This window comes from Sciurus vulgaris, assembly GCF_902686455.1.
Source record: "Sciurus vulgaris genome assembly, chromosome: 8".
In the NCBI taxonomy this organism is placed as follows: domain Eukaryota; kingdom Metazoa; phylum Chordata; class Mammalia; order Rodentia; family Sciuridae; genus Sciurus; species Sciurus vulgaris.
The window spans coordinates 147,128,570-147,154,300 of NC_136468.1; the positions used below are offsets into that span (position 1 = coordinate 147,128,570).

At 37.8% G+C, this 25,731-nt stretch overlaps 1 protein-coding gene across 6 annotated transcripts in view; it reads left to right on the forward strand.

Moving 5' to 3' along the window:
- Window positions 1-25,731, forward strand: part of KNTC1 (kinetochore associated 1) — an 80,888-nt gene that overhangs the window by 31,596 nt on the left and 23,561 nt on the right. For all 6 annotated transcript variants that reach the window (XR_013765456.1, XM_079149477.1, XM_079149478.1 and 3 more), the window contains 23 exons: window positions 543-686; window positions 999-1,055; window positions 1,146-1,247; window positions 3,721-3,840; window positions 3,934-4,077; window positions 5,532-5,630; window positions 6,185-6,288; window positions 6,439-6,538; window positions 6,943-7,077; window positions 8,342-8,461; window positions 9,358-9,430; window positions 10,393-10,460; window positions 13,240-13,520; window positions 13,905-14,077; window positions 14,461-14,558; window positions 15,144-15,282; window positions 15,989-16,045; window positions 16,681-16,844; window positions 18,229-18,333; window positions 20,075-20,203; window positions 21,979-22,095; window positions 23,017-23,126; window positions 24,576-24,783. Coding sequence is in view for 5 of the 6 variants with exons in the window: in XM_079149477.1 (XP_079005603.1) it covers window positions 543-686; window positions 999-1,055; window positions 1,146-1,247; window positions 3,721-3,840; window positions 3,934-4,077; window positions 5,532-5,630; window positions 6,185-6,288; window positions 6,439-6,538; window positions 6,943-7,077; window positions 8,342-8,461; window positions 9,358-9,430; window positions 10,393-10,460; window positions 13,240-13,520; window positions 13,905-14,077; window positions 14,461-14,558; window positions 15,144-15,282; window positions 15,989-16,045; window positions 16,681-16,844; window positions 18,229-18,333; window positions 20,075-20,203; window positions 21,979-22,095; window positions 23,017-23,126; window positions 24,576-24,783 (2,847 nt within the window). In the remaining variant the exon portion in view is untranslated. The remainder of the gene's footprint in view (window positions 1-542; window positions 687-998; window positions 1,056-1,145; window positions 1,248-3,720; window positions 3,841-3,933; window positions 4,078-5,531; window positions 5,631-6,184; window positions 6,289-6,438; window positions 6,539-6,942; window positions 7,078-8,341; window positions 8,462-9,357; window positions 9,431-10,392; window positions 10,461-13,239; window positions 13,521-13,904; window positions 14,078-14,460; window positions 14,559-15,143; window positions 15,283-15,988; window positions 16,046-16,680; window positions 16,845-18,228; window positions 18,334-20,074; window positions 20,204-21,978; window positions 22,096-23,016; window positions 23,127-24,575; window positions 24,784-25,731) is intronic.

Below are 25,731 nucleotides of genomic sequence, written 5' to 3' on the forward strand. Positions count from 1 at the left end.
GTTCAGATGGTGGTATAGGTCTGCCTGTTAAAAGTGTTTATCTGAAGGCTAAGTGTGGTCACATGCTCTTATAGTCCCATATACTTAGAAAGCCAAGAGAGAAGGATCGCCTGAGCTTAGGAATTTGGGGCCAACCTGGGTAGCATAATGAGACCCCATCTCTTTAATTACTTAATCAATTAATTATGTTGTCAATATTAACATCTAAAGTTAGGTCCAAAAATATCATCTCAGTGTTATATCATTAGTGGACACATTATTTGTTAGTATTTTTACTGTCACCTCCAATTATGTTTTCCTTTGTAATCCCTCTGCTGGTTCTGCTGCTACGTAATTTATTCTCTGGCAGTCACTGATATGAGAGTACATGGAATTGTGACCCCTAGCTTGAAACACTTGCAGAAAGTAAATCACCTTTAATGCTCAGTATCGAATCAATAAAATATTCCTCGAAATGACTTCCTAAAATAAGTTTTTGCTTTTTGGGAGGTTGCCAGTTTAAATTGTAAACTAAGTCTTAATTCTTACTCTGCACAATTTAGGCAAATTTCCAAAGCAGGTTTGATGTGAAGATGCTTGAGAACTTGCTCAACTCAATTTCCACACCAGTCTCTTTACAAAAACTTTGTCCGTGGCTTAAAAATGATGTGATCCCATTTGTGAGAAGGACTGTACCTGAAGGACAGGTGGGTTTCCTCCAGCATTTCCATTCTTCATGATTTAATCTTTTTCTTTTTATATTAGGTACTTGAAGATTAAGTCATGTTAACACCAATTAGTTCTTTTAAGTGTCTCTGTTAAAAATTTTTCCTTGGGCCAGAAGTGCAGTTCAGTGGTGTAGCCCTTACCTAGCATGTATAAGGCCCTGGGTTTGATTCCCAATGCTGCAAAAATTAAATTAACAAGTAATAATTTAGAAAGGATGAACGTAGACGATTTTCATTGTTTTATTGATTACCTATTGAGAATTTTATTTTTAAATGATGTGTCTGTTTCAGAAAATTCTTGCAAAATGGTTGGAACAAGCAGCCAGGAACCTTGAATTAACTGATAAGGTAAAACCAGTATAATTAACCTGAGTGCATTTTGTACACTCCCAATAGTGTTAAAACTCTGTTCTTAATGGTCTGTAATATTTTTTAAAGGTAAACTGGCCAGAAAATGGACTTCAACTGGCAGAGGTGTTTTTCACAGCAGAAAAAGCAGATGAATTGGGATTGGCATCCTCCTGGCATTGGATTTCCTTGGTATGATGTAGAGAATGGATTTTCACTCATGAAATACTCCATTATACATTTATGTATATTTTGTAATTTGTTAAAGAGATTAATTTTGTCAAAACCCTTCCAATAAAGTCAATTTATTTTAAAGAGTTTTCATATACATAGAAAAAAAAAATACCTGGAACTATATCCATTTTATTTAAGTTTTTTGTTTTTATATGCCTTTATTCCCCCCCCCCCTTTTTTTTTATTGGGACTGGGGATTGAACTCAGGGATGCTTTATCACTGAACCACATCCCCAGCCCTTTTTATTTTTTATCTTGAGACAGGGTCTCACTAAGTTTCTTCTCTACTGAACCAACAAAAGGGAAAGCTAATGTAAAAACATTCTAAGTAATGTAACTGGGATTTTCTGTAGTAGCAGTATCCTTTAAAAGAATAAAACTTACTAATGCCTTAGGATTCATTTTCAAAGACTACAGCAATCAGGTCTGCTTCTTCTATTTAAACTAGTAAGCCATCCCTTGATCTGATTGCATTTCTTAGATAATTCAACAGCCAGATGGCTAAGATATCAGTGATTTTTTTTTCTTTCTTTTTTTAAGATGAAATTATGAAAACTATGGAATTGACAGTCTCAGCAGTGAACCACTCCGGGTGTAGCTCTGCCTTGCCTAGCTTGTGCAAGGCCCTGGTTTTGATTCCCAGGCCTACAGTGTGTGTGTGTGTGTGTGTGTGTGTGTGTGTGTGTGCGCGCGCACGTGTGTACATATGCGTGCACGTGTGTACATGTGCGTACACATTGGTAAAGGGAGAGCTAAGATCAGGAAGGTTGGTACTATATTTGAAGTAAATGATGTAAATTTATTGTTTGGCTCCTGAATTTCTTGAAGTTCATTTGTTACCCCCTTGAGGTCTAAAACTAGAATGTATTCATTTATTGAGGGAAAATATACATTCTTTTATTTAAAAAATTTTGTTAGAAGAATCATAATTTGGTCTGGGGTTGTGGCTCCGTGGTAGAGAGCTTACCTAGCATGCGTGAGGCACTGGGTTCGATCTTCTTCAGCATCACATAAAATTGTATTGTGTCCATCTGCAACTTAAAATAAAATAAATAAAAAATTAATTTTTAAAAGTACCATAATTTAGTTTATAAATTAATGTATAAGAAAGACATAATATAACCTCACCTTAAAGTATTAAGTACAAACTTTAGTACCAGAAAAATGTGACCTTTAAAATGTATATTATAAAATCACATTTATTTCTTAAGTTTCAGTTACAAAGATAATAATATTTAAATTTCATGACCCTAAAATAATCAATTTCCTCACTTTTTTTTAGAGGTGGGGTACTCGGGATGTGGCTCAGTGGTGGAGTGCCCCTGAGTTCAAAGGGGCACTTAACCATTGAGCCACATCCCCAGCCCTATTTTGTATTTTATTTAGAGACAGGATCTCATTGAGTTGCTTATCTCCTCACTTTTGCTAAGGCTGACTTTAAATTGTGATCCTCCTGCTTAAGCCTCCCAAGACGCTGGCCCTGCTCCTCTTACTTTTTTTTTTTTATTCATTGTACACAAATGGGCTACAACTATTGTTTCTCTGGTTGTACATGAAGTAGAATCACATCATTTGTGTACTCATACACATATGTGCAGTAATGATGTTTGTCTCTTTCTGTTATTTTCCTTCCCCCTACCCCCACCCCACCCCTCCCCTCATTTTCCTCTATACAGTCCAGCCTTCCTCCCCTTCTATTTTTTTGATATAGCTATTATTAATTGTACCTCCTAATTATACTCTCTTAAAATAGGAATTTTTTTTATAACTCTCAAGTAGTCTATTGATGTTCATTGAAACATTTTTTTCACACAAGAGCTTTTTCCTCTTAATCTAGAACACTACTTTGTAGTTGTCTAACAACTTACAGGGGTTAGTTACCTTTTTAAAAAAATTATATAGCTTTTTTTAATATAATTTTTTAGTTGTAGATGGACAGCATGGCTTTATTTTATATGTTTATTTTTATTTAATCTAAGGATTGAACCCAGTCCCTCACACATGCTAGGAGGCTCTGCCACTGAGCTATAGCCCCAGCCCCTAGTTGCCTTTTATCAATATTAAAAATCATGTTCCTTGCATATAACTTTGGAAAAATCTTATAGCTTTGTATTGTGTCATGATCTAAATAGTAGATGGGACATTGAGGACCCATCTAAATGGTATTTGTGTACCCAATTATATTTGGGTTCTGAAAAAAAAAAAATTGCACCAGTATTGCTGGTTTTCTGTTTTGAATTTCCAATTTTGATCTGTGTTAATGTGTAGTAGATGATTTCAGTTAAAATTCTACCAAATTTTGAAGTTTCCTTCAAAATTGCAGGTTTCCTCTTACATACATAACCATTCTTTTCTTTGAAATAAGTTTAACTCTGTTTCCCTCTTATACCTTTACTTTATATACGTAACAATTTTAATGCTTTTATTTTAGAAGGACTACCAAAATACAGAGGAAGTAGGTCAGTTACGTACGTTGGTAAACAACTTGCAAGAATTGATCACATTACATAGGAAATATAACTGCAGATTGTCCCTCTCTGATTTTGAGAAGGTAACATTTCAGGCTTATCCACATTATTTTGTTTATTGTATCCAGTTATGGCTAGATTCTGTATTTATGCCATCTTCCTTGCCTACCATCCAGGAAAATGCAACCACCATAGTGTTCCGAATGTTCGATAGAGTGTTGGCCCCGGAGCTTATTCCCTTGGTCTTAGAGAAGAGTATAAGAGTTTACATGCGGGAACATGACTTGCAAGAGGAGGAACTTCTCTTGTTGTACATAGAGGTAACATTTCCATTAGATCTGCTCTTATTTGGGGGATCTGTGCTATGTATCATTGTTTTAAATGTTGAACATTTTAAGGAATGTTGTGCTTTATCATTTTTAGTCATACAACCATTGTTAGTCATATAACATTTTATTTCAACTCTTTCTTTTGTGTGGTACTGGGGATGTACCCCATTGGCACATTACCCCTGAACTACATCGCAGTTCTTTTTATTTTTTATTTTGAGACAGGTTCTCAACAAGTTACCCAGCCTCTCCTTGAACTTGAAATCCTTCTGTCCCAAACTCCTGAGTTGCTGGGATATAGATATGCATTATGACGCAGCATATTGTATTAGTTAAGAACATGGATTAATTCTGTTACTCACTGACTGAGGACCTTGAGTGAAAGGCAATAATATGAACTGGTCACTGTGGCTAGTAGTCCCAGCTACTGGGGATCCTGAGTTGGAAGGATCACTTGAGCACATGATTTTGAGAGTACCTGGACAATATAGTGAGACCTCATCTCAACAAATTAAATAAAAAAAAAAATTTCTAAGAAAATAATACTAGGATTTTCTCCAAAGAAAAGATAATAGGGCATACACTCAATAAATATGATCTGGGTTTTTTTTTTGTTGTTGTTTTTGTGTTTTTGGTTTTGGGAATTGAACATAGGGCCTTGAACATGCTAAGTGTGTGCTGTAATCTGATTTACATCCCTAGCCTAGCAATTATATTTTGTAGACATTAATATACTATAATGATCTAATCTGAAGATTCTTCAAGAATGTTTTCTTCCCAGCCACTCAGACTGAGGCAGGATTGAAAGTTTGAGCCAACTTGAACATCTTAATTCTGTAGACCCTGTCTCAAAATAAAAAATCAAAAGGGCTGTGGATGTAGCTCAGGGCTAGAGCCTCCCTGGGTTCAGTCCCCAGTACCCCCTCCCAAGGAAAAGAATATTTTGTCACACAGAAACCTATTGTTTTGTGCAGTTAATATGCACCAATAATTCTAATTTATAAAAGAATGTTTGTTTTTTAAATTTTCTGTGGCATACCACTGCAGCTAAAATTTTGGTAATTTTATAATATTGTACCATTGTTCCACATTTGTGACTAATTAGAATTTTGGTGTTAGGCTTTTTTTTTTTTTTTTTTTTTTTTTTGATGTATCCATAAAGGCCATTTATCTATCTATCTATCTATCTATCTATCTATCTATCTATCTATCTGTGTGTACTTTTTTTAAGTGATAATATTCATTTATTTATTGGTACTAGGGATTGAATTAGGGGTGCTTTATCACAGAGCTACATCCCCTTCCCTTTCTCATTTTAAAATAGGGCCTCACTAAGTTGCCTAGGCTGGCCTCAGCGTTCTGAGTAGCTGGGATTACAGCCCCACACCACTGCACCCAGCTGAGTTTTTAATTTTTTTAAAACATGCATGTTTATCCCTTTCTAGGATTTACTGAACAGATGCAGCTCAAAGTCCACATCACTCTTTGACACAGCATGGGAAGCAAAGGCCATGGCAGTGATAGGATGTCTGTCTGACACAGATGTAAGTAAACAGTGACCATAGGGTTTTTTGAGGCTTTTTTCTGGCCATAAAAGTAGTGTTTGTTTAGTATGAAAAAAGTGATTTTTGTTTAGTGTGAAACAAGAATAAAAAGAATGTAAAGATCACTCATAATTTTATTTTCTTTAATTGTGGAAAGTAAAAAGTGAAATTTTCTCATTGCCACGCCCGTGAGAATGGCCATGGACAATTGAGTGCCTCTGCCTGCAGGGTTTCTGTGACTGTAATACTTTGCCTTTATTATGACTTTGCAAAACGGTTACCATCATAAAATACAGTGTGAATAAAATCACTAGCATTGTTTTTTACACAGACTGCAGAGGCTGCAGAAAGGCATAACTTTCAACTGATACAATACTTTTCTGAATTTTTCTAAATAATGAGGTTGCTCTTCATGTGTGTAAATGGGAGAAATATGTGCTTTCACAGTCAGAAGGTGAAATATTCCCAATCAGCCACGACAGAGGCAATGCTGTTAATGTACATGAAGCACGCCTCTGAGGGCTAGTCATTGTCCACCTGTGTTCTCACTCTAGCTCATATTTGATGCTGTGCTGAAGATAATGTATGTGGCAGTGGTTCCCTGGAGCGCAGCTGTGGAGCAGCTGGTGAAGCAACACCTGGAAATGGACCATCCCAAGTAAGACGACAGCCCAGCAAACAGGGTATTTTGTGCCCTGGATAAATCTCCCATGTTGTGTTGACATTCAGTTAAGTTTTAACATTTACTGTGCCCCACTGTATTTCATAGAAAATACGATTCATGTCAATACCAATACATTTTTTTTAGAGTCAAGTTACTACAGGAAAGTTACAAACTAATGGAAATGAAAAAACTTTTACGAGGCTATGGAATAAGAGAGGTGAATCTCTTAAACAAAGAAATAATGGTGAGTGTGCTAGTTAAAGAATCTTTATCCCCTTGTTTTCCTGTTTCTAGGGCAACATGGGAAATTTCATGAAAGTTTTATATTTTAAGAGATTACTACACCTAGATTCTCCTTTACTTTTCTCTGTTAGGTACAATATTAAAATGTTCAGTTTATGAGGCTATTAAGGACAAAAAGAGTAAATTAAGTTAAAAATTCAGAATATAAATTGTGACTGTCACAAAATTCAGAATATAAATTGTGTTTTAAAATCTTTCATACAGGAATTTAGTTTTTTTAAGTCATCAAGAGTTGAGGTTTTGGTTATTATTTTAATTTTATGGCTACTTTGCCCTGGTAAGTAGGTGATTCCTGGGTTCTCTGAGAAACATCCTAATAATAACTATGTATTATCTCTATTTCAGACAGTAGTCAGATACATTCTCAAGCAGGATGTCCCATCCTCCTTAGAAGATGCTTTAAAGGTGGCCCAAGGGTATAGGTTTTCTGATGATGAAATCTACAGTCTAAGGATTATTGACCTGATTGATAGAGAACAGGTATGAAAGTTTTATATAGTCATTTCTTAGGGCTTCTTTGTTAACTAAATCCTTAAAAATGGAACCAATCATTGAAACTGATTTTCACAAAATAAGGCTATAGTAACATGAAAGCATAGGATTATTAGAGTGGCTACTTTTTTAACATGTGTTGAATTCTTTTTTTTTTTTTAATTTATTTTTAGTTGTCAATGGATCTTTATTTTATTTATTTATATGCAGTACTGAGAATTGAACCCAGCGCCTCACACATGCTAGGCAAGTGCTTTACCACTGAGCTAGTGGGTGTGAGTTCTTTAAAAGTATTTTGTGATTAGCTAATGGACTTTTATACTCTGTTAGCTAATGAAACTTAGATGCATGTTTTATATACATTGTAGGTATATAAATATGTATTGTATATATATTGATTTCAGAATAAGATGTGACTTTTCTTTTTTTATATCTTGGTTTTTGGGTGCTGGGTATTAAACCAGGCCCTCAAACATTGTGAGCATGCACTCTACCACTGAGTTATACTCTGGCCCCTCTTTTTTTATTTTTATTTTGCGATATGGTCTTGCAAAGTTACTTAGGGCCTCTCTGAGTTGCTGAGGCTAACCTTAAACTTGTGGTCCTCCTGCTTTAGCTTCCTGAATTGCAGGGATGATAGGCATGCACCACTTTGCCCATCTTCTTTTTTGTATTTTTAAGTGTCTTTATTTTCACATAATTCTATATTCATAGACATTCCTAACTAGTATGCTATCTTTAGTACCTAGGGTTGAATTTGAATTTTACCTTATGGTTTGCTCTTATCCAAAGCAGTATTTTCAGGGTTTTTAAATTTTGTTTTGTTTTGTTTTTTTCCAGTACTGGGAATTGAACCCAGGGGTGTTCTGCCATTGAGCTATCTTTCCTGCCCTTTTTATTTTTTTATTTTGAAGCATGGTCTCACTAGGTTGCTGAAACTGGCCTCAGGTTTATGACCCTTTTGCCTCATTCTCTTGAGTAGCTTAGATTATAAAGGTGCACTACTGTGCCTTGAAGTTTTCAGATTTTTCAGAATACTGAACAATGATCTATTTTTCAAAGTACCTTTTTTTTTTTTTTTTTCTGTGATGTTGGGCATCAGACCCAGGGCCTCGTGCATGCTAGATAAGTGAGATCAGGTTTTTCTTCATTTTTCCTCTGTTTTCATCTTTAAATAGAAAGGAAAGAGGTAAGTCCAAGCTGTCCTTTGCAGGGAGCAGCTGTCTTTCTTCCTTTCTAACACTGCTCACAGGGCGAAGACTGTCTCCTCCTGTTGAGGTCTCTGCCTCCTGTCCAAGCTGAGAAAACTGCGGAAAGAGTCATTATCTGGGCACGACTGGCATTACAAGAGGAACCAGATGATTCTAAAGAGGTGAGGTTTTCAGTACACGAAGTGGAAATGAACCCCATGTTATGGATCTTAGTCAAGAAGATACTCCTTTTACACTGCTTGTGTGGCCTGGGGTAGAAGTTCCTGTGTAAATCTGGTTTACAGGAGAAAACCAGATAAGCCTGCTTTGAGCAGCTAATTTGGCCCACAATGAAGAATCTGGGATCTGTGAATTAGAAGGATTCACTGAAGCAGCCATTGTACAAGAAGGGGTTTTCACGAAGCCTTCCTATATAAACAGTATCTTGTGTAATGTACTGTACATTAATGTTATCTGCAGATCAATGTAAGTCTAAATAATCTTAAATAGTTGAGGCTTAAAAATGATGTCAAGAGCGCCAGTTCACTTCCTTAGAGGTGAGCAATTGAATACATAAATTTATCTAGGGTAGTTGTATTTTTAAACCCTGAGCGGTAGATGCCTGCCAGCTTCTCTCAGCAGTCCATTTCGATTATTTTTTTACCCTTAGGGAAGTGAGGTTTTTTTTTTAAACACCTGATATTCATTATGCTCATCTTATTAGTGGTAGGCATTAGGTTAATGCTGTAAATAAAGTATCCACTTCATTGTGAACTGGGTCCTATTGTTAACTCCTCATAGATTGAGTTCAGAAACTAAACTTTTAAGATAGATGACTTTTCTGAGATTTTTACAGAGTGGCAGAGCCTCGACACAAACTCCGCCTGAAACCACCATTTGGACTCTTCTCTTTTCCTTCTTCCCTTTCTGCAGTGCTGTAGGGTACCGAACACAGGGCCTTGTGTGTGCTAGACCATGCTCCACCTTCGAGCTGTATCCAGCCCACGATTCATTTGCATAGGTACCACGGAAGTGGTCAGGAAAGGAAACAGACTTGATTTTACATCTTTGTTTTTAGGACAAGGCCTGGAGAATGTCTGTGGCAAAGACATCAGTGGATATTCTTAAATTACTCTGTGACATTCAGAAAGGTAGGGTCTGCCTCTGTTCCCTTGCCTTGGTTTTGTTCTGATGGGGCACAGTGTCACCCCTCATTGTATCCTCAGATTTCCTTTCTGATTGTCTTCATGAGCTTTCTCATTTTTCTTCATTATAAGTCTTTCTTGCCTTATTATTATTATTTTTTAAATCAATTAGTGGAAGAAAAGAAGCATGTAAACCCACTTATATATTTGTATGCTCAAGTAAGCTATTCAGTGCTAGAATGGATTTCTTTGGCACCTTTTACTTATTACTCTTTTTTCTCCCTTGTAGTTGGTTATGGTCAGGGTAACAAAACTTAATCCTAAACTTAAAACAATTAAGAAAAGAACTCTGGGGAGGGGGAAGCTGTAATTTATTTCAGAGTAATTGCCATTTTTCTTATAACCCTTAAATCTTCCTTTTTTAACCTCCAAAAAGAATAATTAGATTTATTTTTTCAAATTAGATCTCTTTTTGCACTTAAATTGTCTTATATCAACATCTGAAAAGAATGCTGTAGACGTAGAAGAGAACCAAAGCTAATTAATACTTAGCTTTTAAGAATTCTGTTTTCCATTACTATAACAGAACACCTGTGGTTAGGTGGTTTACAAGGATATAAGCTCAATGAGCTCATGATTTTGGAGGCTCTGAGGTCTAAGAGCATATTGCTGGTTTCTGCTCACATCTTATCAGAGACTTCTTACTACATCATAATATGACAGAGAGCATCAGATAGTGGGACTGAGAAAGTTAGAGCAAGTGCTGAAGAGATACTGCTTTTATCACAAAGCCACTCCTTGAATCCCTGAACAGAGTGATCCATTCCTGAGGGCTGAGGCCTCAGGCACTTCACAAAGGCCCCCTCCTAATACTGTTAACAGACACCTGAAATTCTGAGTGCACATTCAAACCATAGCGTATGGGAATTTGTAAGTGTCTGCTTTAACTTTTAAAAATTTAATTACAGACAATGTGCAGAAGAAGGATGAATGGGAAGAAATCTTAAAACAATTTCAAGTGGTGGCCAGCCTACAGGTACAGATGTTGCACTGCCCAAATGCTGTTGCCCAACCAATGAGTGTGTTCATCGTAGCCCCTGCTTAAAATGTGCTGCCTTAACCTTCAGGAGCTTCATGTACTACTTCTCTCTCTCTCAGCAACTTTTTTGAGATACAATTTGTGTACCATACTTCATCAACATAGAGTGCATAATTCAGTGGTTCTTGTCATATTGCATTATTAATTTTTTTAAATTTTAGAAAAGTACATGTGAAATTGTCAATTTTAGCTATTTTTCCATATGCAGCTGGGCAGTGCTAATCACGTTTTCCGTGTTGTGCAATGCTCACACGAATCTTCTTTTCATCACTCCACGTAGAACCTGTGGCCACTAAGCAGCAACTCCCTATTCCCTTTGATCTACTTTCTCTCTCTACAAATTTGCCAATCTTCACTACTTTACATGAGTGGAATTATACAACCAAGCGTATAATAAAGGAGTTTCGTGATCCAAAAGCTTAAGACTTAACTGCATTAATCGCTATTTTTGTGAAAGGCATCAGGGGAGTAACAATAAGTTAATGTCTGATTTTCGTAAATTTGAAGTTAGTATTCTAAAGCTATGTGTTATGTGTACTTATCCTGTTACCATTGATTGAACATTTATTGCACAGGCTCTGGTGTGTATCTATGATATGCACCTTGGCCATGGAGGTAGCTGTTGTTCTTATTCTGCAAGAGGAACCTGAAGCTCAGCAATCCTAAGATTGTTGGTGGGGTACCTATCTAGCTTGTGTGATGCCCTAGGTCCCATCCCCAGCACCCTAAAAAAACAACTTGCCTCAGATTGACACTCAGCCACTGGTACCCTTAATGGCTCCTCATTCTGTCTGACTCAGTATCCTTACTTGTTATTGTGCAATTATTGTTATTGGTACTTCTGTTATGAAATTGTTATTCTGTTTCACACTGTCTCACTAGCATTCAGCAGTTAAAATAAGAATTTTAAATATCAAAAAAAATACATATCCTTTTAAAGTCACAAGACCTGGTGATGATATGCAAGAAGCCACATTGCTTCCAGAGAAGGTGCACACTGGAAGGAGAGAAACCTTTTGGTGGACTGATTGATCCTTTAAGAAAAGTCATTCACTTACATTTTGTTTACTTACATACATACACAATACATGATTGAAAGACTTTAAGAGGAAAAATGGTAAAATTCATATTATGTCCATTTTACACAATAAAAAATACATAAGCTTATTTAAATTAACTTCTCCACTTCAGATTGTAAGCAATAAAGAATAAAATCTTTGACCACCTTAAAAAAAAAAAGAAAATATAAACAAGTATATGGCACAGTGAAAAATAAGTCCCTTTCCTTCCTAAGCCTCTAGTTCTTCTGTTTCCCACAATAACTGAAGCCACAGCAGCCAGTTTCCTGGGTCTCCTTCTAGTTTTCAGTGGCTCTCCAAGCATGGAGATTTCTGTGATTCCTAGCCCAGATGGTACTGTGGCATATGATGAATAGTCTTCAACAGCATATCCACAGTGAATATCAAGAGTAAGTTCTCATATTGATTTCTATGTACAGCTATTTCCATATGGTGCATCCCTTTCAGGGAAAGACCACTAGTATTTTTTTGGAGGAAACATCCATTTGAAAATTTTAGAACATTTTATATGTACTGTCTTCACCATAGATGTGTGTTATGCAGCTGTCAAAATACTTATGACCAGGTATGGTGGTATATATTTGTAGTCCTGTCTATAAAGGAGGCTGAGACAGGAGAATCATTTGAGCCCAGGAGTTCAAGGCCAGTTTGGGCAACATACTGAAACCATGAGTCCAAAAATAAGAACAATTATTGTATTTATGAAGACAGGGTACTGACAGAGAAAGTAAAAAAAAAAAAAAAAAAGTTGACTGGAAAAGGTAATGAATGAAATTATACAATACAGCCATAAAATGCTAGTGAAAGAAAATGGTCAATGTTTATTAAATTAAGCTGTTGTCAAGTGGGGGTGCAGTTTTGTGTTCTGTAGAACATTTGGCAAGTTGAAATTTTTGATTATCACAATTGAGGGGAAGTGCTACTGGCGTCTAGCGGGTAGAGGCCAGCAATGCCACTAAACATTCCTGTGTTGCACACAGGACAGTACCCTGACCCTGAGCAACAAAGTGTCATTCATCTCAAAGAATTGCAAAGACTAGGAAACCCTAGTTTTTCTCTGAACTATGGCATCAAAACAGACGGCAATTTCACTGGGCTTCAGTGGGATTTTTACTAAGTCAGGTATATACATCCCTAATCTGGAGTTTGTAGCCAACTAGAAGTAACAGAAAAGAGCAAACCTGATTTCTTCAAACTTTTAGGGTAGACTCGTCCAAACCTAACACTTAAGCCCTCCCAGGGTCCCTCCAACACAGAATCATCTGGCTCAGAATATCAGCACTGCTAAAACAGAAAGCCCAGGTTATAGTGGTATTTTCCTATTTTCTAAGTTTTTTATGAGAGTTACTTTTTGTAACTTGAAACATAAAGACTTAAAATTCTGGGCTGGGGTTGTGGTTCAGAGGTAGAGCATGTGCCTGCAATGTGGGAGGCACTGGGTTAAATTCTCAGCACCACATATAAATTAATAAAATAAAGTCCATTGACAACTAAAAAAATACTTTAAAAAAAAGACTTAAAATTCTTAATTTACAAGGGAGTAGTCTCCAAGGGAGAGGTTTGAAACACCATCATGATTCTGAACACTGGATAGACTAAGCATACGTGGGACTTTGTCTTGCTTACCTTTGCTGCAGGAGAACTTTGAGGTCTTTCTTTCGTTTGAAGATTATAGCGACAGTGCCTTGGTAGCAGATCTCCGTGAACGGTGCATTAAAGCTCATGAAGTTGCTCAGGCCAGGCAGAAACCCAGGAGCACTCCAGAGCCCATTGCTGCTGAGGGGACGGGCCTGAGCACCAAATCAAAGCTTCAGGGACAGGCGTTGGCCCTGCATGTGCCCCCACAAGAGCTGGAGGCAGAGCTGGCCTTTCGAGCCTTGAAAGATGGGAATGTCAGGACGGCGCTGAGCAAATGCAGGTGATGTCGGACCACTGACTTGCCCCACTTGTCTGACAGTAACAAGTGCAGGACCAGTGACACTTTTTTTTCTCAAAAGCAACTTTTGGTTTCTCACCCTGAGAGCCCATTTGGGGGCCCCTCTTTCTGAATATAGTAGCATACAAGGAATGTAATAAATACTGCCAAGTTACATAACATAACCATTGAATTTAGGTGATGTGCAGTTTGACATTTAATGATTCTTTTTAATAATTTGAAAATTGAGGCTCAGTGCATGCCATGAAAGCATTTTAAAGACATTTTATGTGTTGATAATAGTTGTTATGTGCTCATGCAAGAAAGGCAAATGCACTTGCTTGTGATATGAGTATTGTAATCATCCGCACTTCCTCTCCTCCATAGAGACCTGTTTAAGTATCATTGCAATGCCGACACGGGGAGATTGCTGTTTCTGATGTGTCAGAAGCTTTGTCTGATGCTGGCTAACGAAGTCCCAATGAGAGCCCCTGAGGGACTAAATCTCCCTTCCGAGGTGCACAATCTCGCGTGCCAAGCTGTCACCATCTGCAGTCCAGGTGAAACACTGATAATAGTTCTGTATTCTCTGGCTCCTTGCACACTTGTCTCCCAAGTGTCTTCTCTGTACTTTTGGGCATTCCAGTAACCAGGCAAGAGATGGTAGCTCTTCCTTCCAAAGTGACAACTAGAATTGATTTCTCATTTAGGAATTACAGTTTTAAGATACTTCAAAATATTAACAATGTCATTTCTGACCGTTGACAGCACTCGGCTTGAGGAAAAAATGTACTGCATTTAGAGTAGTCAAAGCTGTGTGGACACCTTGCTGTTCGCTTCATGACCTTCCTTAGAATTTTGAGTGGTGATTATAAAACGGTGGTTTTACTTATTCTAAAGATATGAAATGGGAGCTTGATGATTTTTCTCCACGTTCTTTCAGATTTTTTACTTGATGCTTTAGAGCTGTGTAAATACACGTTAACGGCAGTGGAGCTTTCCAGACAGTGCCACATGGATGACTGTGGAATCCTGATGCAAGTAAATCACTTTAAATTTTTTTTCCTTAAATAAAACCCCTGCCAACTCATACGCGCCACTTTATATCACTTGCATAGTTTACAAAAATACTGCATCAGTCTCTTCAATTTTCTTATTATACACTAAAAACCTACTTACAGGCGTGAGGCCACTTCTTTCCCAGCCATGTATTGGTGTTGATTTACACTATTTTTTGAAACATTGGGCCTCAAATGAGGCCTCTCTATATATTATCCTTCTGTTAGAGTTTAATTTAAAATGAAATTTTTTTTATGCCATAGACCAGAAGAAACAGATTACATCTGTCTCTGTTCTGCTGTATTGCTTAGGGAATAATGACAAAAAAAAAAAAAAAAAAAAAAAAAGTCTGCAGATGTTCAGCACAGACACAATTTTATTTTTCTGAATATTTTTGATTTTCAGTTGGTTGAATCCATAGCTCTAACTGAGGACGTAGAGGGCCGGCTATATACAGTTGTATTTGGCTTGGCTGTAATACACCTGATTCTGCATACTGGTTGGTTATGATAGACTCTGTTTTGCAGAGTACATAGTTCTATCTTTTCTGTATGGTTTGATATTTAGGCTTCTTTTGGAACTCATAAGGATCCGTATGAAGAGTGGTCTTACAGTGACTTCTTCAGTGAAGATGGAATTGTTCTTGAGTCACAGATGGTGCTACCGGTTATTTATGAGTTGATTTCATCACTTGTGCCTCTTGCTGGTAAATTTCACTTGTAGTGTTATTTGCTATGTTTTTCTGCTTCGTGCACATTTAAACTAGAGGTTTGAAACTAGAACTATATGCGATAATGTACATGAATCTCACAGGGATAATGTTGAACAAAAAGAGATAGATATAATACATACTGTATGATTGAATTTACATGAAGTACAAGAACAAGCTAAAACTAAGTCATGGAGTTGGGAAGTCAGGGAAGTGGTTACCTTTATGGGGAGGTAATGACTATATTGGGTAATGACTGTAGTGGGAGATTCTGAGTGCTGGTCATGTTCCACATCTTAATTTTGTTGTTATATTCAGTTTGTGGAAATTTATTAAATTATACACTTATTTGTGCATTTTTCTGTTTATGTAGTTTAAGTTGTTCTGTTTTTAAGCAGCAGTTTACTTTAGAATGTTCAATATTAGCACAATATTTAAATATCTGAGATAGGCATGGTGATGCACACCCATAATCTCAGTGACCTGGGAGCTGAGGCAGAAGGATCTCAAGTTCAAGGTTGACCTTGCCAACTTAGCAAGACCCTGTCTCAAAATAAAATAGAAAGGACTGAGGATGTAGCTCAGTGGTAAAGTGCCCTTGGATTCAATTCCCAGTACCAAATAAATAAATAAATATGAGTTTATTTGCTTTATAAGAGTCCTATTTTATTTAGTGGCATTAATTTTTTGTTTTCTTTTGCAGAAATCAAAAGATATCCCTTGGATTCTATAAGTTTGCCGTACTGCTCCATTAGTGAAGGTATTTAACATCAAAAGTGCATAGCATTGTGTTCTAATTTTATAATTATACAAATATAGAAATTCATTAAAATTCTGAATATGAATCTGAATTTATCCTTTATGTACTTATTTTATTATTTTATTATTAATTTTCCAGAAGATGAGGTTATGTGATTTGGCTGGTAATATTAACATTTGTGAATCTTCATAAATTTTAGTCCTCCATATAGAGAAACTTTTTATCTACAAGTGATTTAAACATCTCAATTTTTTAAAATAGTCAGTTTACAATCAAACTATCTCATTATTTAGTGGAGTTAGTTATTTTTCTGTTTAAATCCAGTGTCCTGTTGAAATTCTGTCATTAACTAACTTTGAGAATGAATTCATGATTGTTAACCTGCATTGAAGAAGTAGGCTGAACTGGGGTTGTAGCTCAGTTGTAGAGTGCTTGTCTAGCATGCAGGAGGTACTGGGTTCCATCCTCAGCAGCACATAAAAATAAACATGTAAAATAAAGACTTTGCATCCATCTATAACTGAAAACAAAAACATTTTTAAAAAGAAGTAGTGTCCCTGAAAGCAGTTTCTCTTTATTATATGATCTTTCTCTATTTAAAACATGTAAATATTAAAACTTTTTTCACTTTGCAGGAGACAACCTTATTTTACCTGTTATACATTCCATCTCTACCCTGCTTCAGAACCTTCAGGAATCTAGCCAGTGGGAGCTGGCCCTGAGATTTGTCGTTGGTTCCTTTGGTACTTGTCTCCAACATTCTGTGTCAAACTTCATGAATGCCAGTCTGAGTGAGAAGGTATAGTTTCTAGAACAAATACTTTTGACTTTGGGTGAATAGAGATACAAAAGCATTGCCAAACAAAGGAATTTGGAGTTCATGGTTTCCTGTTTGATCCTGTAGCAAGAAAATTGATCATGAGTAAAATGTAAGGAACATCTGTTAAACATCTACTAAAATTTAGGTGCAATTCAAGGTGTTTGCACACTTTTTTTGGGGAGGGGGGGTACTGGGAGGTTGAACCAGGGTGCTTTATCACTGTCCTTTATCACAGTCCTTTTTTTAAATTTTGAGACAGCATCTCAAAAGTTGCTCAGGGCCTCACTAGGTTGACCGGGCTGGTCTCAAACTTATGATCTTCCTGCCTGAGCCTCCCCGGTTGCTGAGATTATAGGCATGTACCACTGTGCCCAGCCTTTCACACACGTTTCCATCCTCATTCTCAAGAGTCTCCATTTTGGAAATGTAGAAACTTATATTCAGAGAGGTGAAGTAAGTTCCCTACGGTGTTGGGGTGCGTTGATAATTCTTCACATCCAACTACAGTGCAGTATCATTCTGCCTTTTTTTTTTTTTTTTGTTATCCAAATTTTAATTATTTCCTGACAGCATCATGGAAGACAAGCTACCTGTTGATAACTTGTTTATGAAGCTGGGTCTCAGAGGAAGTTGTCTCTGTTTCCACTACTTTGTTGTTGAGAATTTAGTGCCAATTCTTTCTGTTTTAAATTGACTCTATTGAGGTATATCTTTCAAAATTAAAGTGCACATGTTTTTTTGTTTTTTGTTTTTTTTTGGTGGTGCTGGGGATTGAACCCAGGGCCTTGTGCTTGCAAGGCAAGCACTCTGCCAACTGAGCTAAAAGTTACACATGTTTTAAATGTATCAACCAGTGTATCCCTCTTGGCACCAACACCACAATCAAGATGCTGAGTTTTTTTTTTTTTTTTTTTTTATTTGGTTTTGGTTTTTTGGTACTGGGCATAGGACCCAGGGGCACTTTACCACCAAGATACATCCTTGTATCTGTTTTTTTTTTTTTTTTTTTTTTTTTTTTTTTTTTTTTAATGTATTTTTGAGACTGGGTCTTGCTAAGTTGCTCAGGGCCTCGTAAATTGCTGAGATTAGTCTTGAACTTGCAGTCCTCCTGCCTCAGCCTCCTGAGTCATTGAAATTACAGGGTTGTGCCACTGTGCCCAGCAAGATACAGAATGTTTTTAAAAGTTCCTTTTTTCCTCTTCCAAGTCAGCCCCCCATCCCAGCTCCAGCTTTGTCACTATAAATTAAGTGCTAATAATTTTTGAATAAAACATAAATTTTTAGTGTTCCTTAATATTTGAGACAAGTTTTTAGAATGATACATAGAAGTGGACCTAAAGATTCTATTGTTCTTTTCTGAAAGTTGCTTGGCGAAACCACATTAGTTAATTCAAGACATGTTGTTATGGAATTGAAAGAAAAATCTGTTACGTTTATCAGGGGAAATGCTACAACCCTGCTGCACAAAGTAAGTATTTGTGATTTGTTTATTTATTTGCCTATTTACCTTTTAGCTCAGTCAGCAATACCTATGCCAGTATGACAATGTTACCATTCTAAGATTTCAAGAACTTCTATTATAGCTAATATCACTGCTAATTTTCTTAATAATGGGAAATGACACGGTACTGAGCATTTATGAAAAAGTAGTGAATGTTTCCCATGTTGTCCCTTGGTTTAGTTACTTGTTTTATCAACTAAATCCTCTCAATCACCCTTGCTGTGCTTTGCTTCTATGCCAGGATTTCTATCTCACAAATTCTAATTTTCCATTTGCCTTTTAAATTTTTATTTATTTGTTAGTGTTATTGAGGATTGAACCCAAGAACGTTAAATATGCTAGGCAAGTCTGTATCATTGAGCTACATCACCAGTCACTTTATTTTATTTTACCCAGACTGGCCTGGAACTTTTTTTGGGGGGAGTGGGGTGTGGTACCAGGGATGGAACCCAAGTGCACTTAACCACTGAGGCACATTCACAGCCCTTTTTATTTATTTGTTTTTATTTTGAGATAGGTTCTCACTAGGTTGCTTACAGTCTTGCTAAGTTGAGGCTGGCTTTGGACCTGTGATCATCGTCCCTCAGTCTCCCAAGCCCCTGGGATTACGGGTGTGCACTACTATCCCTGCCTAGAATTTGCAATCTCCCTACCTCAGCCTCCCAAGTAGTGGGGATTACAAGCATGTACCACCATGCTCAGCAGGATTTAGTATTTACAAAAATTATTTTTGAGACAGTATTTCACTAAGTTGCTGAGGCTGGCCTTGAATTTGCAATCCTCCTGCCTCAGCCTCCATTAGTTTCTGGGATTATAGCATGTATGCCATTGTACTCAGCCAATACATGACCTTTTTAAGAACACTTGATGAAGTGCTGAGTTGAGGGTCTGTTTGGACTAGATCCAACAGAACCCTGCAGAACAGAATCTCCATAGTCATTTTCTTTCAAGGAGATAGATTTCAGTGATTTTGTTACTAAGATGAGAGTGTTGAGTTTGCAGAAGGGAAATGATTTGGAAATGGTTTGGAGACAGGACTTCTGCAGGAACAAGCCCTTAAGTAGATGAGAAGGGATGGAATCCAGTGAACATGTGGAGGTTTCACCTTCAGTGGGCAGGGACAGTTGGTGACTGGAGGAAAAGAAGAGTACAGTCGTGCATTGGCCAACAGTGAAGATGCGTTCCAAGAAATGCCTTATTAGCGATTTTGTGGTTATGCAAACATCAGAGAATGTACTTACCAAACCAAGATGGCTGCAACTAGATGTATCATCTTAGGGGACCAGTGTTGTGTACGCAGTCTGTCAGTGACCAGAACATCATTATGAGGTGCACAGAAGCAGAGGGGCTCATAGATTTGGTGGAAAGATGAAGAAACTCACTTCTGGCTGCCTCTCGTTTCTCAGGGAAAAAAAGGAGGTCTGCTAAGAGTGAGGCAAGGAAGGGGTTGCTGGAGATTGCAGAGAACAGACAAAATAATCACACAGAGAAAGGAAGAATTCCATGCCCCATTTCCTTAATTTTCTGGTAGTGGTACAAGACCTTAAACCTAAGCAGACTCATTGGAACTGTCCTACTACAAATAACTTCATGAAGCACTTGTTTTTTCATAGGGTCCGTAATTCAGGTTACTGACAGAGAACCTGAAGATCATTATTTCTGTCTTGATTATGAAGAATCTGCTTCTTATGATGCTTTCTTCCCACAGGTATTCAATTGTCGCCTGGTGGATCTTGACCTGGCCTTGGGTTACTGCACTCTGTTACCTCAAAAGGATGTGTTTGAAAACCTCTGGAAACTTGTAGATAAAGCATGGCAGAATTATGACAAAATTCTGGTATGCCCTAAGCAAGAACAACTTTTTTATTTTTTAGAGATAGCGTCTCACTGAGTTGATTAGAGCCTCACTAAGTTGCTGAGCCTGAGTTTGAACTGAGAGCCTCTGCCTCAGCCTCCTGAGTGGCTGGGATTGCAGGTGTGCACCACCATGCCTGACTGAGAAGAGCTTCTGTTTTGTCTTTGTTTTTCTAATCAGACATACTCAAGGGAGAATGGCAACGATCTTAAGAGAGACACCTTTGGTCTAAAGCAATAATACACATTCAAGGGGTGATATGTGTTGTCTCCAGAGGGAGAGACAACAACCCATTGATGTGGGATATTAATATTTACAGACAGCCAGTGCTGGGGGCTGGACTGGAGATGGCCAGAGCCCAGTTACACAATTTTATGCTAGTTTTTCCTGCACTTGTGCATGTCCCTCATCTTACAAGGGCAGGGGCCGAGGACACCTCACTCAAGAGCTACTACGGTTCCTGAGTACTTTCTGCATCTCAGTGCCTTGTGGGTGTTTCCTTTAAGACTCACTATTTCTCTTTCTTTATCTTAAATCCCTATCTCATTTCCCCCCATGAGACTATCTTAAGGGCTGTTGAGGGGCAAAGGTCCATCTTTTATGGCTGCTTTAGACTAGCAAGGGGTGATCCCTACCCAGGGATCAAATGTCTTGTCTTGATCGTGAAGGAGACAGACACTGGTCTCCATGTGGGATGGGATGGAATTCTTGCATTGCCCTCCTTTTAACATGGAATTATTGGGAACCAGAAAATACAGGGTCTGTGCCTCTGAAGATCCCCTTACAGGCCACAAAGAGATGTCTTGGAAGAAGGGCCCAAGAAGTTCTAGGGCGGAAGGGGAATTCAACTAAGGACCAGCAGGATTCTTGGCATACATGAGGGGAAAGAGTTTGAGCACACTCCAGAGGCATAGACAGAGGTTGTTCTTAGGGAGTAGATGCACATTCAAGGGAGAACAGCGGGGCCAGGGGTTCTGGAGAGTGAGAAGGCTTTGAGGAAAAGCAAGGAATACATTCAAGTGAGAATGCAGGCCATCTCCAAATGGAGAGACGGTCCACTCTCTTTTCGTGAAGTATTAAAGATTTGGGGGAAGACATGAAGTTGACTTTGCAGCAGGTCTAAATGTTTAGTGGAAGAAACCTTGGGCTCGGTTTCTGCCAGCTTTAGCTTGACTGGTAACGTGCTGGTGAGTGACTGGTAACAGGTACATCATCAGTATCGCTTGACTCAGTTATAATGCTTCCATTTCCTGAAGTCTGCATGGGACCTCACGCCTTGCACTTACTCCGGTACACTTGAAACCCTAGACTCATGAGTCAGTTTTTTATGTAGGACAAGTTTAAAGAATAGAAAACTTTTCTTAGATGTCGCTTGTTTTAAAATTTTCCTTTTGTGGGTATTTTGCTTCCAGGATAACTAAAATTTGCCTTTTTCTTATAAAGGAAAGCCAGGCTAAATTTATAGCATCATGCAAAAAGCTAAAATATCTAAATAACATATAAGAAGTAATGACTGGGTACAAGGTGATGTGTAACATTCTTATACTCTTTTCACCAAGGAAGGCTGTGGTCTATTTGTTTGTTTGTTTGTTTTTGGTGCTGGGGATGAAACCCAGGGCCTCACACATAGGCACATGCCCTACCACTGAGCTATACTCCCAGCCCAACGAGATGATTTTTGTTGTTCAATTTCATCTAAAAGGTGTTAGAAGAACCTATTTTTGCAATCAAATTTTAATCCTATATTAATTTTTTAGGCAATATCTCTGGTGGGTTCTCAGCTGGCCAGTCTCTATCAGGAAATTGAAATAGGGCTTCAGTTCCGTGAGCTCAGTACTGATGCCCAGTGGGGTATTCGTCTTGGTAAACTTGGGGTGAGTATTCATGTTGCTATGATGTTTCTTCCATCCTGGTAATTACTCAGTGAGAGAACTTAAGACCAAGGCCTCATTGCCTTTTACTTTTGGGGAGAGAAAATATAGTACTGACTCAAACATTTTGGTTATGTTAAGCACACAAGGAAGTTAGGACCTTTGCTTCATTTCCTTTTTCATGTATTTTTAAGGAAGTTAAAAGAAGCTTGACATTTTCATCTGCTTAGCTTTCTCGTTTACAGGTATATATCGAGTATCAATTGACATTTATGCTCTTATCAGGCCTAGTGTTTAGCCTTGTCCTTTTTTGTTGTTGCTGCTGTTATTTAGTTAAAGATAGTGTTGGAGTATGTACAAGCACAGTATGCTCTAAGAACACCTAGTGGAGAACAGTAAACTGCTTGTATTTTTATTTTTTTAAACAGGCCTTACTTTTGACCCTGTAATAGAACAAACAGAACCGTGTTTTCTTTTCCAAGTATGTAAAGTTTTATTTTACTTGCAAACAGTTGACTCATCCAGGAGGGTAACCACTGCAGAAAGCGTATGTGTTTTGAAGCCTCATTCCCATGCAGCAATGGGGTGTGTCCCATAGACATTACCCCACAACCCCAGCTGCTGAAGAGGCGAGGGTTCAGGCTGTGCAGGAGTTTTGGACCTCCAGCCAGACACCTCGAGTCTGAATAACTGAGTTGAGTAGCATAGTAAAAATAAAAGTTGGAGGAGCCATTAAAAAAAAGTGTCTTAAAAAAAAGGAGAGTAAAATAGGAAGTCATATCGTTGCTCTTATTTTGATACATTCAGAGGGTCCTTTTTTTTTTTTTTTTGTGGTGCTGAGGATTGAACCCAGGGCAAGCAAGCACTCGATCAGCTGAGCTATATCCCCAGCCTCTTAGAGGGTCCTTTTGTTCTTATTTCTAGATTTCTTTTCAGCCTGTTTTCAGGCAACATATTCTCACCAAGAAAGACCTCATTAAAGCTCTCGTGAAGAATGTGGATATGGACACAAGCCTCATTCTGGAATACTGCAGGTAATTCTTTAAACTTTAGTGTATGTTTGCTGTTATTTTATCCACAGTAATCCTTATTGTGAGAAAACTGTAATCGAGGTGATTATTACTCGTGGCCCATTGACCTCTGCTGTGTTCTTTTGCTTACATCCAAAGTGAGTAAATCCAAAGCTGAGTGCTCTTACGATGTCAGCTGTTAAATTCACTTTGCCACGTGTCTCAAACCCCAGCCTCTCCCTCACAGTTCATACTGAGCAGGTCTGGATTGAGACCTAGGAATCTTGGATCTTTAATAGGAGCTCCCAGTGATTCTCAAGACAGAAAAGTTTGGGGATATTCTTCTCAGCACTATAGTGCCCTTTACAATGCAAACTGGTCCAGACCTCCTGTGGCTGCCCAAAGCCAAGGATAGTACCAAACTCTATATATACTGTTTTTTCCATCTAATAATCAAGACAGCTACTAAGTGACTCACAGGCAGAATAGATATCCTGGTCAGGGATGGCATGAGATTTTATTTTACACTTAGAACAGCGGGCAGCTTAAAACATGAATTGTGACTGGGCACAATGACACTCGCTTGTAATTCTAGCATGTTGGGAGGCTGAGACAGTAGGATCACAAGTTCAAAGCCAGCCTTAGTGAGGCCCTAAGCAACTCAGACCTGTCTCTAAATAAAATACAAAAAAAAATCTGGGATATGGTTCAGTGGTTTAGTGCCCCTGAGTTCAATCCCTGGTACACTCTCCCACAAAAAAAAAAAACAAAAAAATAAAAAAACATGAGTTGTTTATTTCTAGAATTTTACATTTAATTTTTTTGGACTTCTGTTGACCATTGATAACCACATCCTTGGAAAGCAAAACCACAGGTAAGGGAATCTACTGTAATCACACATCTAAATCACATTAACTTAAGGACCAAAGTATACCATTAGATTTTTTGAGATACTAAGGTTTGAACCCAGGGCCTGGCACATGGTTGGCAAGCACTCTTACCACTGAGCCACATCCCCAATCTTTTTTTTTTTTTTTGTGAAAGGGTCTTGCTAAGTTGTTTAGGGTCCTCACTAAGTTAGCGAGGCTGGCTTTGAACTTGTGATTCCCCTGCTTTAGATTCCCGAGTCGTCAGAATTATAGATATCTGCCGCCACACCCAGCCTCTTTTTTAAATTTGATTTTATTTTGAGACAGGGTCTTACTAAATTGCCCCTGCTGGCCTGGAACTTTCCATCCTCCTGCCTCAGCCTCCCAAGTGACTGGGATTAAAGACATGTGCCACTGTACCTAACTTAATGTCAGATTTTCAAAAGACAGTGATTATCTTTGATATGTAGTTTATCTGATCTTAAGGCTGGGCATTAGGAAGGTAAACCTCAGTGATGGGAGCGTGTACCTAAGATGTCAGTCAGAACCATGGTGTGGAAATGCACACACAGGGAGATGAGTGTGTCACTTATACCTCTTCTAGAACATTTCAGTTGGACTGTGATGCAGCTCTCCAGCTGTTCATTGAAACACTGCTCCACAACACTAACGTCAGCCAAAGTCAGGGAGATACAAACCAGGCGTCTACAAAGCAGCAGCATTCAAAACTCCTGGCCAAAGCCATCGAAATGGTTCCTTTACTGACGAGCACAAAAGATTTGGTCATCAGCCTTAGTGGAATACTACGTAAGGTAGGTGAGCAGAAAATGAATCTATCGGGTCATCTCAAATATCCCTCCCATCCTTAACAGATGCATAAAATAACTGGATGTATGAGTTGTATTTTTATAAACTTTTAGTACAGTTTAATGCAACAATTTTCCTTTCTTACCTTTTTTTTTCAAAATGGAAATAGCCTCCCTGCCCAAATTTTTAAGAATAGCACACATTCTTTAAAAATCAAAAAGGGAAACGTTTTCTCCCTTGACATACATCAGTAGTTTGTTATAATGACTGTTTTACACTAAATTTCCTATCCTTAGAGTAGTAACTGTCCTATTTATTTCTAATTCCATCATATAGATAAAACATACTATATTTAACCAGTGTTTTATGGATGGGCATTTGAACTTTTTGTAGTTGTATAATTATAAATCATTTCAATGAATGTGAATGCCTTTATACATGTATTGTCCTGCCCTTGCCTGATTATTTTTTTAGGACTCTGAGAGTTGGAATTTTGAAGGCATTGGGTAGTTTGATGGGATGAAAGTGTAAGGCAGGGACTATGAGATGGCAAAGCTGCTGGAAATTTTCATTTTACATTTTGCCTGTAATTCAGCCAAAATATACACTTGCTAAAATTTTCTAGGTATAATAAACCATCTTCCCACTTAGGTTTTTATGTGACTTGAGTTGGCATTTTAAAAAATAGAAGAATTAACGATGAGTGGGCAGTAACAAAGAACAAAAAGAATGTGTCTCTTCTTTTCCTAAGTCTATAGAGAGCAACCAGTGAAATTCCTGTATTGTAGTACATAGCCAGAGCTAAGACAGTCTCCTCGGAGACACGTTTCATGGAGAACCACAATTAGAGTTAAGTAATTTCTAAGAAAAAGCCAATTTCTTCCTGTTCTAATTTTCCTATCAAGTGAAAGAAGTAGATCTTCAATTTCAAACTCAAATTGAAATTTTTGTCA